This window comes from Pristiophorus japonicus, chromosome 6 (assembly GCF_044704955.1).
Source record: "Pristiophorus japonicus isolate sPriJap1 chromosome 6, sPriJap1.hap1, whole genome shotgun sequence".
Classification (NCBI taxonomy): domain Eukaryota; kingdom Metazoa; phylum Chordata; class Chondrichthyes; family Pristiophoridae; genus Pristiophorus; species Pristiophorus japonicus.
In genome coordinates this window covers 105,496,737-105,512,135 of record NC_091982.1, presented here as the reverse complement: position 1 = coordinate 105,512,135, position 15,399 = coordinate 105,496,737, and the positions used below count along the sequence as shown (strand labels likewise).

General features: G+C 42.3%; 1 protein-coding gene across 1 annotated transcript in view; it reads left to right on the top strand.

Annotated features, from left to right (window-relative positions):
• The first annotated feature begins 13,130 nt into the window (after window positions 1-13,130).
• LOC139265749 (connector enhancer of kinase suppressor of ras 2) overlaps window positions 13,131-15,399 on the top strand; it is a 1,063,014-nt gene continuing 1,060,745 nt past the window's right edge. The window contains exon 1 of the mRNA XM_070883099.1: window positions 13,131-13,202. Within this exon, the coding sequence (XP_070739200.1) occupies window positions 13,139-13,202 (64 nt within the window). The 5' untranslated portion in view covers window positions 13,131-13,138. The remainder of the gene's footprint in view (window positions 13,203-15,399) is intronic.

Here is a 15,399-nt window from a genome sequence, read left to right as displayed (position 1 = left end):
GAGAGACTGTGCGAGATCAGAATGGATTAAGTTGTCCTTGTGAAGGACAAAATGGGGGAATGTGGAAATGTATTTTTATCTAAGCTGTATCACACTGTATTTTTGTGCCCTTTTTTCATATAAAACAAAATGGAGTCCTGGTCCTTCCAGAAATTTCTGCATCAGACAGTCGGTTTGCATAAACAGCTAAACCTAGCTTGAAACGGCTGATAACTAATCAATAGCCACCAGACAGCTAGGGGACAAGCCCTGCTGAGACAAGGAGCACCCATGGTGCTCTCCTATTGTCCATACAACATCAGTTCCACTCCACCCCACCCTTTTCGAGATACTCAAACCACCAACCATTATCTCTTGTAGAGACCTCATCCATTTCATGCAAAAAGATAACTGACCAGGAAACTGGACAATCCTGACACAATGCAATGCCGGTAATAGCTCATTACCACACTCTCCTCGAGTAATGGCTGACTGGCCAACTAATAAACCTGACAAAAGGAAATATTTGGAAACCATGTCAGGGCAAGGATGTAGTAATTAACTCTTTATCTCTATTCACTGACTGCAAGACAGAGCCAATACACAGGAAGAGGCCATAACTTGGGTTTTTACTGTATAAATATCTCGTGAAATTGTACCATTTCGGAGGTGTCCACTTAGCCTTTGACTAGGTGAGACTTTTCCCTTGCTGCAAGTAACATTAAAGAAACTTCTGCCGGAGCTGAAGATGTTTGAGTCGTATATCGTGAGTCGAGATTTCGACACCACCAATGCTTGGCTACCTCTCGCAAAACTAATGACTACCTTTAGACAATTTTGCATATGATCTTCCTACTTAGCTATCTGACAATTCAACACTTGTTATGATTGTAAAGTAGTTAATGTAGTAAATAAAGCATTGCATTATTTCTTCCTGCTTGTTTTTGCTTCTGTATGATTTTTAAAATGCCCCTACCGAAAGCCAGACTTTGAATCACATTGATCTAAATGTGAGTGAAAAACTGTTCCTGTGTAAGATATGACACTGTGCTTTCTGTCACAGTCCCCATATGTTGCAATGCACAGGTAATTAGGATTCCTATGTTGAAACTAAAAAAAACATGCACTGTCTACATTCTGTCGGGTCTGGTTTCAACTTAATTTCAAATCTTGTTTCAAGTTGATCATCAAAGTACCTGCTTTGTGCATGCAAAATGTTTTCAGTTAATCTACAGACCCAAGGGAACCTGGTTTTGCAGTCAAAATTTTCAGCCACAAGAGGGAAGCTCGTAGTGTGTATAGTTTATCTATTCAAATACGCTAATGTTCCAATAACCGTAATTATAGTTGGTTTTATGTGACCTGTTAAATGTTAGATTGACTGTATTTATAATCTTGATAATTTTCAAGGAGGCATGAACAAGCATGTGATGATGGAACATAAGTATTTATACTATGTACTTTTTTGTGTTGTTGCATTGGAATCTATAATCAAATGGAGTGAGTTACAAGTTTAAAATCCAACTGAGGATTTTTAAAATTACATCATGAAAATTAATCTTGAACATAGACATTTAATGTCACCATCTAACATGTTACTCATTGGTAAATTTTCATGCCATATTATCACCTGATTTTGGTAAAATACACCATTTTGCATGTGGTGTTTCATATCCTTGTTCCTGTCACTTTTGCATATCTCCACTTGAGTTTAATGAAACCAAGGTACAAACTCTCAGGACATCGCAATGCACTTCATATCCAACAAGATGCTACTTGTTTTTAAGTCTGGTCAGTATTATGTAGAGATTGCACAGAATATCAGATGACTCGGAGTATGATTCAAAAATGTAAAATAATTCAAGGAAATTATGTATCAATACTGTGCCATTTTCACCACTTGAACACATTGCCAGAAAACAGCTTGCATTTATGTAGTGCCTTTCACAACCTCAAGACGTCTGAAAGCGCTTTACAGCCAATTAGAAGTGCAGTCACTGTTGTAGGAAATCCGGCAGCCAATTTGCACGCTGCAAGGTTCCATAAACAACAATGTGATATGTGCAGATAATCTGTTTTTAGTTGTTGCTTGAGCGATAAATATTGGCCAGGATCCCGTGGGATCTTTTACATCTACCTGAGACGGCAGACTCGATTTAACGTCTCATTCGATTGATGGCACCTCCGACAATGCAGCACTCCCTCAATATTGCATACATTACAATGGGCCCGAATTTGGTGGACCACCCAATTCTCGGCGGTCTCACGTGGATCGGTCAATCTTTACCGCCCGGTACCGCTGGAGCGGAGTGCTGGCAACATTGGTCCAGCCAGTCCTGAGCAGTGCGTCAGCGGAGTACGACGGACAGTCTGCTCCAGCGGTGCAGGGTAAGTTGCCTGGGACTCGGAACTCGTCGGGTGCCAAGTTCTGCGCACTTCCATCGACCTCCATTCCACCACCCTGCCCCCCCCACCTCCCCCCCCCCCGGCCAGAGACTGCCGACGTCGGATCGCAGGTAAGTGTCTCCAAATACATTTAGATTTTTAATTGTTTTGTGCAGTGTTTTTGATTTATTTATACTTATATTGTTATTTATTTATTTATTTATTTTCACGTTTTTGCAGGGGGGGGATGGGGGCGACTAGATCTCTGGGGGGGGGGATTAGATCTCTGGGGGGGAGGACTAGATCACTGGGGGTGGGATTAGATCTCAGGGGGAGGACTAGATCGCTGAGGGGATTAGATCTCTCTGGTGGGATTAGATCTCTCTGGGGGATTTGATCTCTGGAGAGGAGGACTAGGTCACTGGCGGGGGGGGAAGCACTGTATTTCTTGGGAGGGGGAGAGAAATAGATCGCTGGGGGGGAGGAATAGAATGCTGGTGGGGGGGGGCGGGGAGGAACATTGTAGTTTACATACCGCCGTCAAAACATCGGCATAAAACCGCCTTTTCTCAGACGGTGTGCAGCTCTGGTGGTATGTCGGCAGTATGCTACCAATGTTGGACTTTTTGACGGTCAGTAGAGTGCTCCATGTGGGCGGACGGTATGCATACCACCTGACGGTATGTCAGTGATGAATTTCCCACCGGGCGGTATGTAGGTATTTTTTGATCAATTTCGCGATGTTGGGCGGTATGCAGCAGTATGTCCATCAATTTCCGGCCCAATATGTATTTAACCATTGACTACTGGCTTTCTGAGAGGAAATAGAAAAACATATGGCAATATGATTTGAAAACCTAGGATGTAACATGTTCTGTACCAGAAATAGAATATTTGGCACTTGACATTGTGACAGTAACTGCCAACAATTTGAAACCTGTAAGTTCTCTAGTCATGGGTGTTCAGTATTTTCATAATCTACATGTAGAATCTATAAATTGTTTTTTAAATGTATTTTGAAATTAGTATTTTTTTCCAATCCCTTAACTTTAGCTTGTATTAGTAGAAGCAAGTCTATTACTGAAATGTTTAGAACTGTACAATACTATACTGCTGAGCAGAAAGACGCACCTGTGTTTTTGAAAAATTCATCATGAAACTATCATGTTTTTCTTCCATTTGATTTTCTTCATCTTTCTTTCACATCACATCATTCCTCAACTGAGAGCACAGGACTATGAGATATTCTCAGATCTGTGCTGTTGTACAACTAGCTGTTAGAAAGTGCTCAGTGTTGATGAGGAATGATTCACCCTGCATTTTTTCACCTTTTGAGAGTTCTTCATCCTTACTCCCTCCCTACCTCTCTGTGATGAATGTTCACAAATTATAACCCTATTATATGGGGAATGAATGATGCATGCCCACGTGCTACCATTTTGTACTGCAGCATCCTGATATACCAAAGTTTTGTGTCACTTAGTTACCTTATTTTCTCCTTTTCAAGATGTATTTTATAATTTTGTGGTTTAGTCAACATTAAGAAACTGGCATGAAGGAGAGAGTAAGCCTTCTTTGGAATACTTTAATTCTACATCAGGGCTTTGTAGTTTGCTAATGGACCATTTTAGAAATGATTGAACAGAATAGAATATGTAACTTGCTGTGCAGGATGTATTTTGGACTTCTAAGCTTCAGGGAAATGGAACAAAGTGAAGGGTTTTTAAATAAAAATTAACTTTATAAAATATTCTCATCTGAAATATTGTGAAATGTTGACTGGACCTTTATTTAAAGGATGCAATCAACAATCACTAAGTACAATTTAAAGAACTAGTCTGGCAGCCTGTATGCTTATGTTTTGTCGGAGACCTCTGCAGCGTTGGCCCGATAGTCCGGACAGAGTATCACTACACATGTGGAGACATGTCTCCTCTCCACAACTAGAAATGACATTGAAGTTGAAACACAATTCTTGGGGAGTGCTGTGTCAGCCATGCGTTGTGTATCATGTAAATTGATGTCCAGGAGGAACTGTACTCAAAATGGAAGATTTAATGCTGGCCGGCTGGGTTTCCAATGCCTCGTGAATCCCAGCTGCATGGAGGCCAGAACGGCTGGATTGAACAGTCAGCTGACTTCATGCATATTGTTTGGTGTGGCGAATGTTTTGTGGCGGAGAAATGGTGAGAGATTGTGGCGGAGGTGCGGCGAATATTTGTAGCAGAGGAGTGGCGAGAGATTGTGGCGGAGGTGCGGCAAATGGGGTACGGGGCCCAGAAGAGCCAGGGGCAGCACGGGCCAGCCCACACTGCGATATGTGAGCGCACTAGGTCCGTGCAGCACAGCAGGTCTCCAGTCCTGGTTAACCCTTGCCATTGGATAAAGGACTAGCTCTGTCAAGCCCGTGTGGTGGCCACATGTTAAAAAAATCCATGCACCGGCATCTTCCATCCCACGAGTTCAGGACTGGAATATCGGGTCCTTCATTGAAACATCTGTGAACTCAGTCCTTTTGGTGTGGAAGCAAGTCATCCTCGTTCGAGGAACTGCCTATGATTATGATGAATCCAGTTGACAAAATGGCAAGTGTAGGGAATCAGCTTTTTAAATAAGTTGATCTTCTTTCAAGTTGCTGATGGACAAGATGCACAGATTCAGAATAACATGGTTCTAGCTATAAATTAATAAATTGAAGCACTAATCATTAATTGTCATGAGTAAAATTTAGAAAATACATTTGGTATATTCATTCTTTAAATTTAATTAACGATGAAATGATTAAATTGAGCCAATAAGTTAATTAATTATCAAATTAAAGCAGGAGCTTAGGGGAACAGGGTGGTGCAGAAACTGAACATTCATCTCTTGGACACAGGTTCAAATTTGGTACCAATTGGCAATCTCATTCAGAGAGTCCTCAGCATTTCTGAGTGGGAAGTGAGAAAATGCCACACTGGTATGGCGGGTGCACTATTCAGATTGAAACAGCATAGCTGTCCTATACCTGACCTGGGAGTGCTTGATGGCAGTCAATGCTGGAAAGAGTTCTATTAAAGGATGCTGAAAAGGTTAAGTGTTTCATTTCAAGCACCAACATCCCGCAACTTGATGAGTACAAAATTAATGGAAAATATATAAAACTGTAACTTAATTAAATTGAGGCAGTAAGGTAATTAATTATTAAATTAACTCAGTATCTTTTGTTCAGCCACTAATTAACTTAATTATTAAACTATGTCAATGACTTAATTATAAACCCCCATCAGTAACTGTCCTACAGCAAAAATAACCATGCACTGAAAATACTCACAAGTATGCTTAAACTCTACATCTCAACCCATATTTTGCATAATCATAATCATCCTAATACTATAACTCTCCCCAGGGTTCTCTGTCCCAGTAACCTTTCCTAGTCTGGTCCTGGCACTTGCTGTGTAATCAGGGAGTTAGAGACAGCACAGCAGTTTGGGCCTTTCTCAGTGGTACATACATAATGCATTATGTGATGATGATGATGTGGAGAACCAAAATCATCATTGGCAGTCCCTCGAAATCGAGGAAGACTTGCTTCCACTCTTAAAAATGAGTTATTAGGTGACTGAACAATCCAATATGGGAATGGCAGTCTCTGTCACAGGTGGGACAGACAGTCGTTGAAGAAAAGTGTGGATGGGACTAGTTTGCCGAAAGCTCCTTCCGCTGCCTGCGTTTGGATTCTGCATGTTCTCGGCGATGAGACTCGAGGTGCTCAGCGCGCTCCCGGATGCACTTCCTCCACATAGGGCGGTCTTTGGCGGGACTCCCAGGTGTCGGTCTGGATGTTGCATTTTATCATCATCATCATCATCATCATCATCATCATAAGCGGTCCCTCGACCGAGGATAACTTGCTTCTACATGAGTTCACACATGTTTCAATGTAGGACCCGATATTCCAGTCCTGAACTCCAATTGAAGGGGTGGAAGATGGATTTTTTTAATGTGTGATGACCGTTGCACACCAGCCACCACATGGGCTTGACAGAGCTAGGCCTTTATCCAGTGGCAAGGGTAAACCAGGACGACTGGAGACCTGCTCTGCTGCACGGACCTAGTGCGCACACATATCCAGCTTCCAGGCTATCTCTGACTAGCAGTTCAACTAAATAAAGGTTGACTGAGTCAAGTGTATAGATACCTCCCTTTTCTAACACTGAGCAACTTAGAGCTATTGAGTGGAACATACCTCTGTGGATGCTAAGTTTTGAGGAGTGCCGAAGTGTAAGATTGTCCAGCAGGATGTCACCAGAAGTGGAGCAGGGAGTGGAGGTCATTATCAAATGCTACTTCGACATTTGCTGAGCCAGATTATCATCGACCTGGTACTGGTGTGTGTGTGTGTGTGCATGCACGTGTGTGTGTGTCCGAGGAAAAGGGAGAGACAAGGACGGACACAGCGTTGGCTCACTCATGTGCTATACCAGCTCCAGTTGCCAGGTGGAGAGTTTTACTCTTGTCTGCCTTTCTTCCTTAGATGTTTGTATTGAATATTTTTGTTTTCCTTTCACCAGTAATAAGAGTTGCATTTTATTTTATTAACTAAAATGTAATTTGTTACAGTTTGTTTTTACACAAAACACTGCCCAGAGTGAAATTGTATATATGCCCCATTGTACATGTCACTTTCAGTAACCGGAAATATGTAGATATGATGCATTCTAAAGATCAGTATTGCACATATATTGAATCAATATAGGACTTTTTTTTTCCTGAAGCAACTCATTATCAAGATATGAGTAGGTAAAGTTATTCCTTAAAGGGACAGCTTATGTATGTCAAGTCTTACTTGTGCCAAATCTCTCAGTCCTGCTTACATGGCAAATTCTTGCACAGTTTAAACTAAACAGTTTGCTGCCGACTTCAGGGACAGGAGCAACACCACGTCTTTTGCAAGAGGAGTTGGTGAATGGGGTTATTTCCTGGTACTGGAGAGGGAGTGGCTGCTGTTATTCAATGGGAATGCATCTGGGTCTCTGCCCAATCCTTCTGTGACTGGGTACTGCCTGCCGGTTTGCACTAATGCATTTTATCAAGGAGGCTTTGAGGGTATCCTTGAAACATTTCCTCTGCCCACCTTGGGTTCGTTTGCCGTGTAGGAGTTCCGAGTAGAGCGCTTGCTTTGGAAGTCTTGTGTCAGGCATGTGAACAATGTGGCCCACCCAGCGGAACTGTTCGAGTGTGGTCAGTGCTTCGATGCTGGGGATGTTGGACCCTAACGTCGGTGCGTCTGTCCTCCCAGGGGATTTGCAGGATCTTGCGAAGACATCGTTGGTGATATTTCTCCAGTGATTTGAGATGTCTACTGTATATGGTCCACGTCTCTGAGCCATACAGGAGGGCGGGTATCACTACAGCCCTGTTGACCATGAGCTTGGTGGCAGGTTTGAGGGCCTGAACACTCTTTTCCTCAGGCGACCGAAGGCTGTGCTGGCACACTGAAGGCGGTGTTAAATCTCGTAGTCAACGTCTGCCCTTACTGATAATAGGCTCCAGAGGTATGGAAAATGGTCCACATTGTCCAGGGCCGCGCCGTGGATCTTGATGACTGGGAGGGAGGGGGGGGGGGGGGGGAGTGCTGTGTGGCGGCATCAGGCTGATGGAGGACCTTTGTCTTACGGATGTTTAGTGTAAGGCCCATGCTTTAGTATGCCTCAGTGAAGATATTTACTATGACTTGGAGTTCAGTCTCTGAATGTGCGCAGACGCATGTGTCATCCGCGTACTGTATTTCGACGACAGAGGATGGGATGGTCTTAGATCTGGCCTGGAGACGATGGAGGTTGAACTGGTTCCCATTGGTTCTGCAGTTTAGTTCCACTCCAGTGGGGAGCTTGTTGAGTGTGAGGTGGAACATTGCTGCGAGGAAGATTAAGAAGAGGGTTGGCGCAATGACGCAGCCCTGCTTGACCCCGGTCTGGACCAAAATGACTGCTTAAAGGACTTTGAGAAACATTTTCAGGGATTTTGATTGGTTGCTATTTTGTTTCAATGTTTTTTTTATTGGATGGCAGTGTTTTAAACATAGTAATTTTTTTTCATGGAAATTGATTTATTTCTTGCAGATGATTTTTTTGTAGTAAAAGTGAAGTTTTAAGCCAGTGTGCATGCTTTGTATCTCATGGACACATTGGGCAATATCACACACCCTGCAGACCTGATGGACTTGTGCCAGGTACAAAAACTATATAACTTTCACAAAGAGTTTGCGCTGGACCGTTCCCTTAACGACATTTTAAATACAATGAATTGTAGTTGTTGATTAAACTGGAAACAAGAATAAAATGAACAGGTGTGAAAATCTTTATGACTAATGTACTCTTTAACCTTTTGTGCACCTTAATCTTTCATGCAGTTTACTGTCATAGGAACCTTTAGAGATGAGATCGGGTTTTTTTTGTAATTATTCTAACCCATTTTCCTTAAATAAATACACAGGTGTCGCTTACAATAAAACAGATTATGCACTGCTTCATAAGAAAAGGATTGTTAGACCATGCACAGCATATTATTCTGCTGCTGAGGTAAAGCAGTGTCCCTTTAAGGTGCCAAAATCTCATTGTTGTGAAGTAAACATTGGGTAAGCTCATGCACAGGTTCATATCAGGCTGGACATCAGAACCAATGCTTTGTGAGAAGATCTATCAAGTGATCGGGGCCCAGGGGAGGCATGAATTCGGGGCCCGGGGCAGCACGGGCCAGCCCACACTGCGATATGTGTGCGCACTTGGTCCGTACAGCAGAGCAGGTCTCCAGTCGTCTTGGTTAATCCTTGCCACTGGACCAAGACCTAGCTCTGTCAAGCTCGTGTGGTGGCTGGTGTGCAACGGCCACCCCACGTTAAAAAAATCCACGCACAGGCATCTTCCACCCTTCAGGATGTAGTTCAGGATCTGGAATTTTAGGTCCTTCATTGGAACACTTGTGAACTTATCCTTTTTTGGCATGGAAGTAAGTCATCCTCATTGCGAGGGACTGCCTATGATGATGAGTATTTTCCTTTCATGGAGTTTTTCTGTACATTCCAAATGACTGCCAAGACATCTGCTTGGAATAAGTTAATTTGCATATAATTAGCCTATATCAAGCCTGACAAAAGGACAGTGATAGCAGGCTCTGACACAAAGTGTGATGCTCACATTACAGGAAGTGCACACAGAGCTGCCACAGTAAATATAATTTGCAGTGAAAGAAATAACTTCAACCTGGTTTCCTCAATAAATTATCTTGCTCCTCTTTCATAATAAAATTAGATTTCAGAGTTGAAGGACAATATACTGCTTTGTAAAATATTTTCTTTTCAAACTTTATAGTGTGTGTTTTCCATTGTATTATAGTCTTCCTGATGGAGTAAATACAGCTGAAAATAGTTGCTAATGGCCACAACTGACGGATTAATTTGTGCTGTGATTGCTTAAAGATTATAAGAATTTAATTGGAACACCTTGATAAAAGAAGCACCATATTCCCTTTAACAACCAGTCCTTTTGTGTTAAAATATGTTAACAAACATCACCTCCGAAAAGTTAACTACTACTAATGTCATTTTAACACATTTTTCATTTATAATATCAAATATGCAACGTTTAAATAGTTTTCTACATGCATTGTTTCAATGTTTTCTGATGTCACTTACAACTAAATATAAGTGGTTGGGCATTTTCAATATTATCTACACTAATTTCATTCACTTCTATTACTTCTATTAATTCAAATAATTCAACATTATTTCCGTTTTAATTACTTTATCCATTACACATTGAACAATACCAAAAGCTCAATTACGCACAATAACAATCCATATAAACTGTATGGTACATCATTGTCACAATCCGCTAGACAAAGCAAGTTCAATATAATATGCAACAGTTTATAGTCAAAAAAGTTCTCCCACGTTTGAAAATTGATAAATGTCCATCCATATAATTTGAGTCTTGCGTCTAGTACGAATCCCTGGAGCAAAAATTTGTGATTGACTCAAATAATCACTTTTTTGTTGTTATCAACTACCCATCTGACCAGAATGTAAAGGAATTTCAAGTACCAACAAGTAAGCAGTGGAGATCCGACTAATCAAATAACCTCTTTTAAAATTTACAAGCAACTATCACAAGACTGACCACACTCGTCATGCCTTTTTCAGCCAGCATCTTCTTTCTTTACTCAAATCTACAGGAACAGGTAAAAGTTGCTTTTTTATAGTATCATAAACAAAAAACTACACATTTCTTTTAGAAATCACTAACTTTACCCATAAAGATGTTTCTGTTACATAACCTGCTGTTTGGCTCCTGTGAAGCTACAATGCACAATGTGCGCTGTGACAATTCATAACACACAACAGGCAGGCTGAAACATTGCAAGTAACTGAGATGAAAGCAACTGATAAAACACCAAAACGTTTTTTGATACAGCATTTTATACAATTTAAGATTTTAATTAAAATATTTGAATTACAATTTGATAGTTTTGTTTTACTGAGGGGGGCTAGAGATGTTTATGTACTCGTTGCTGTTGACTCCAGCCACTGTGGCCAGAGTCAGCTAGTCCTGGACCATGCTGAATGAAGAGCTGCTGGTTATTGGACAGCGAACGGTGAGGAAAAAAGCTTTGTGGGCAGTGCTGCATAAATAACACCAGCAAGACTACAAATGCAACATGTGCAATAAGGGGGAAACATCTTTTAAAATCATGTAAGTAACTAAGAACAAGAAGGAAAGTTTTAAGGAAGGAAGAATACAAATAGGGTACGTGTATCTTAAGCAAATACTCCAAATCTACCATCAGAAATACAACAACATACTTTATATTGTAAATAGCTGGGAATGAGAGCTTCAAATGAGGGGAAACACAGAAATGTACTTGCATCTTAAACAAGTTTTGTCAGTGGAGAGGTAAATAATGTTACAAACATATTTCTGAGGCCAGTATCTTTCAGGGTCAGTAACGTATGAAGCATTTTTACTTTGTGCCCGTCATGTGATATATTTCAATAAATGCTGTGTTACAATGATGGGCAACAGTCCCCTGTAAACATCAGTAACCGCACTCAGAACCCTGACTACCCATGAGCCAGAACACCAGAGATCTACTAGTCTTACATTAACTTCCTAACTGAGATTGCGTGTTACCATAATTCGAGTGGGTTCGTGCATTTTATGCACTATTTCTATGCGTCATCCCTTTCACCAGACAGCGTGTGACATCCCCTACACTTTAAATGTAATCAGTCGCGGTCATGAATACATATAGGCCGGTGTAAAGAAAAAACACTTAATGCATCCTCCGTGCAGCCGAGTATTTCAGGAAGTAAAGTTGAAGACGAATGATAATTAATGGGAGTTTCACAGTAATCATAGGCCTGCGACACTGATTTTGCAGAAGGAATTATATAACAATGGAATCCATTATAGTTAGTACATCAAGCTTACAAACCAGAATATCTAAGGATCAGGGTCTGGGTCTGTGTATCGGCGCCAAGCAAGAAGTACATTATTGGCTTCAAGATGTCCTTGCAATGGAAATGTATTTGTGCTCTTCAAATATATGCCATAAAGATGGAGCTATATGTAAAAACTACACTTTTTAAGGGGTCGTTTGCTCGCGGTCTGCATTTATTTTATCCAATTCGCTCAAGCACTGATGTTTTTGAAGGAATGATACCCTAAGTGTTAAACTGTTTTCTCTTTACAATGCGGAGGCGCCGGCAGTACTGTTGATCATTTCCCCTTTTAACTGAGAGCACCGGCACTTGGTATTTTATTTGAATGTTTTTTCAGCCGACGGTGTTAGCTTCGATGTTGACACCGTGCCGACTTTTCCAGGGCTCACCTACCTGCTTTCTTGTGCTTCTCGGCAACCTCTGTTGGGACAGTAGTGGGTGAACAGGACTATATCCCCCCGATTTCCAGCTGCCAGCCTTCAAAGGCAGCGATCCAGCAATGCGCATTTGTCGGATGTCCGACAACCGAATGAGTCAAGGCACAGGTGCAGGAAGGGCTGGAGCAATAACGTGGGACCTGCCGCTTGACATCTTTACCGAACGATCAATGGTATCGTTCTCTGGTCTGGGAAGTGGATTGTGCAGAAGCTACTAACTAACTTGGCCCAGAATGTGTGTGTATATTTAGCAAAATCAACTCTGACGTGTCTTGATTTGAGTTGCTGGCGGTGCAGACCGTAATGTTTTTACACGAGACTTGTCGCTGCATACACCAGGTATGGACATGCACTTCCGTTTGAAAGTCTAAGTGAAAGTTGCAGGTGCTGCCCTTGTGCAGTCCCTAAAACCCAGGGCTCTATCTCTCTCCTTTAGAATAATCCAGGGCAACGCCCAGCGCACTGTCATCGCCACCACCGGCTTCCAAGCCGCTGTCCGTCTGCGAGTTCACCGCCACAAGCGAAAAGATAGTTTGGGAATAGCAGGATGTGAGTGAAAGTGACAAGTTCTGACTTTGCGTATTGCGCTATTTCCGGCGCACCGTGGCTGAGGTTACTGCAGCCAGCGTGCGGCGAAGCTGCTGCCAACATTTGGACGGATCAGTGCGGTGGAGCCACGGGGCGCTCTCAAACCTCCAACACCACCTCCCCCCTCCCCACACACAAACATCTGGATTGCACGATGACAGCCAGCTCGCTCTTTTCTTCAGCTATGCTTTGAAAGATCTGCCGCCCTCTTCGCCTTCTCCCTCCTCCCGTTTCTGCCTGGCGTGCAGTACAAAAAAATTGGTCACCCATGGCTTTGGTTATGGAACCGATCAGCAAGTGGACGCCCAAGCAAGTGGTGGACTGGATGAAAGGTACTTCGTTTTGTGCATCACATTTTAAGCTGGACTTGAAATGAGCGGCGGCGTGGCTCTTGCCTCAATATTTGTTATTTATGCTTTACATTTACAGATTCCGAGGAGAATTGGGGAGGGGAAACGCAATATTGTCTAGCAAAATACATAGCTAGTAACATCCAGCCTGGCAGATACTAGTATGGGGAATCCATGTACAGTAACGCACTGTACATCATTGGAATCTGGGCACCACAATCGTCCAAATTGTGTTAGTAAATTCAGTATTCAGGATCCCCGCCCCCGTGTCTTTTGAATATCGCATTTCTTAAAGGCTAACTTGAATCCGGTAAGAATGTGAAGGTTGTTTCTGTTTAGGACGCTGAATGCACTTGTGGGGAAGGCTGTGCTGATGTGTAATGCTGCGATGCGGATGGATTGGATGCGGTACTGCTTCACAAGTCGCGACTGATTTGCTGTTTCTAAAATACAGTACAGACGGGGGATCTTCGCCTTGACACCCGCGGTCCTCTGTTTGTTCGGCTCACAATTGCACTGACATGTATTCTGCAGTCGCGTTGCATCTCTCTCACTTCACCCCTCCTCCTGTTCATCGTGCACTGTATTCACATCAGGCCAGCCAATGCAGCTATTGCCAAATACGGAAAATGCCACCTCTGAGCAAATTGATCAACTGCAATATTTATTCCGGCGGAAGGCAGATGCACTTGATTCTGCAGCCTGCTTTAGATGGAGCTTTGAATAAAACACACACGATATGGGCACGTTTTCTGCGCTGGTTATGGGAGGGTCTCCCCTTGGAGTTGGTGGGATTGCATTCATTGATCTAGCGGTCCCAGCACTTGTTTTAGTTTGGCTTGAAACGAACATGCTAATTTCCCTGAGAGCTAAGGATTCGGCTTTGTATTCGTCTGCCTGATTATAAAGTGTCGGGAGCTCAGTGTCCTGAAGCATGACTAGCGAGGAACCACGTAATCCTTCCATATGAAAGCTGAACGAGGCCCTGAACTCTGCTGTGAGTGATGTGTATAGTCAGCATTGTATCTAAAATCTTAACTACAAAGAAAGAATCAATGGCGATCTGTCAGTTGCAGTCAATAACCATCCGGATCGGTGAATGCCAACACAGAAGGAAGATACGGAGTCCTTTACAACAAGTTACTGGGTTCCGACAGCACTGGGAAAGTGGGTGATCCATCACAACCTTTCACCCACCCATTACACTTTTTATCAATCTTTTTCATAATGTTCCTTTAGGATAGGGTTCAAAATGCGGTCCATCATCACAACAAAGCTACAAGCTTTGTCGGAATGGTCACATGTGTCCCATGTACTTTCCTACGATACCGAGTCCTTACATCAATTTATTCAGTGCATGTAAATCAGTTAATTCTTTTCCCAGTATAAACCCATAATTCGTCACTGTAAAGCCAAACCCAGACGACGTATAAAAACAGAGAATCCCTAATTTCCATGCGGTGTTTCCCATTCATGTTTTGGCTAATTTTCTGTAATTTAACGAGGCTGATGAATCATCCTGCGTTCACCCACGTTTGGAGAACGGAATGGGGATTCTCCTTTGGCTCGGTAATGAGGTGCAAGCCGGGAATAGGACTGCATTGGTCATAGAGGAAGCACACTGCCGACCAATGGTCCGATGGCTGGTGTACACTCAAACATCTCCCCACCCACCCGATTCATTGCATATTCCAAACACGTGCACATTTATGAGTGATAAATAAACAAAAATATCCCGCATTTGTTCACATCTCTTCGGCGATGGTTTTCATTGGAACTGAAACGCATTTCATGTGTAATTATCAAGCCGTGTTTTCTCTCTTCCTCTCTTTCTCCCTTCTCTCTTTCCCTTTCCTCTCACTGTGAGAGAATGAGTATTGATATCTACGCTCTTATTTTGGCCACTTTTATATCCCAACTTTTTCAGGAGTTACACTGGCGCTATTCATTGGCATACCTTAAATAGGCGCATTGGTAATCGTTCAAACACAGATCGTAGGGTGATATTTAAGTAGAAATGGAGACATGCCCGTCCTCTGGTAATGTGACATGACACTTGTAAATTGTAGAACTGTAACGAGCAAAATAGTACACTGATGGACTATTTTTCAATTTAAAAATGAATTGTTAGAACGATTTGAATTTTAGAGGAGCCATTCTGGGAGTGATTTATCACAGT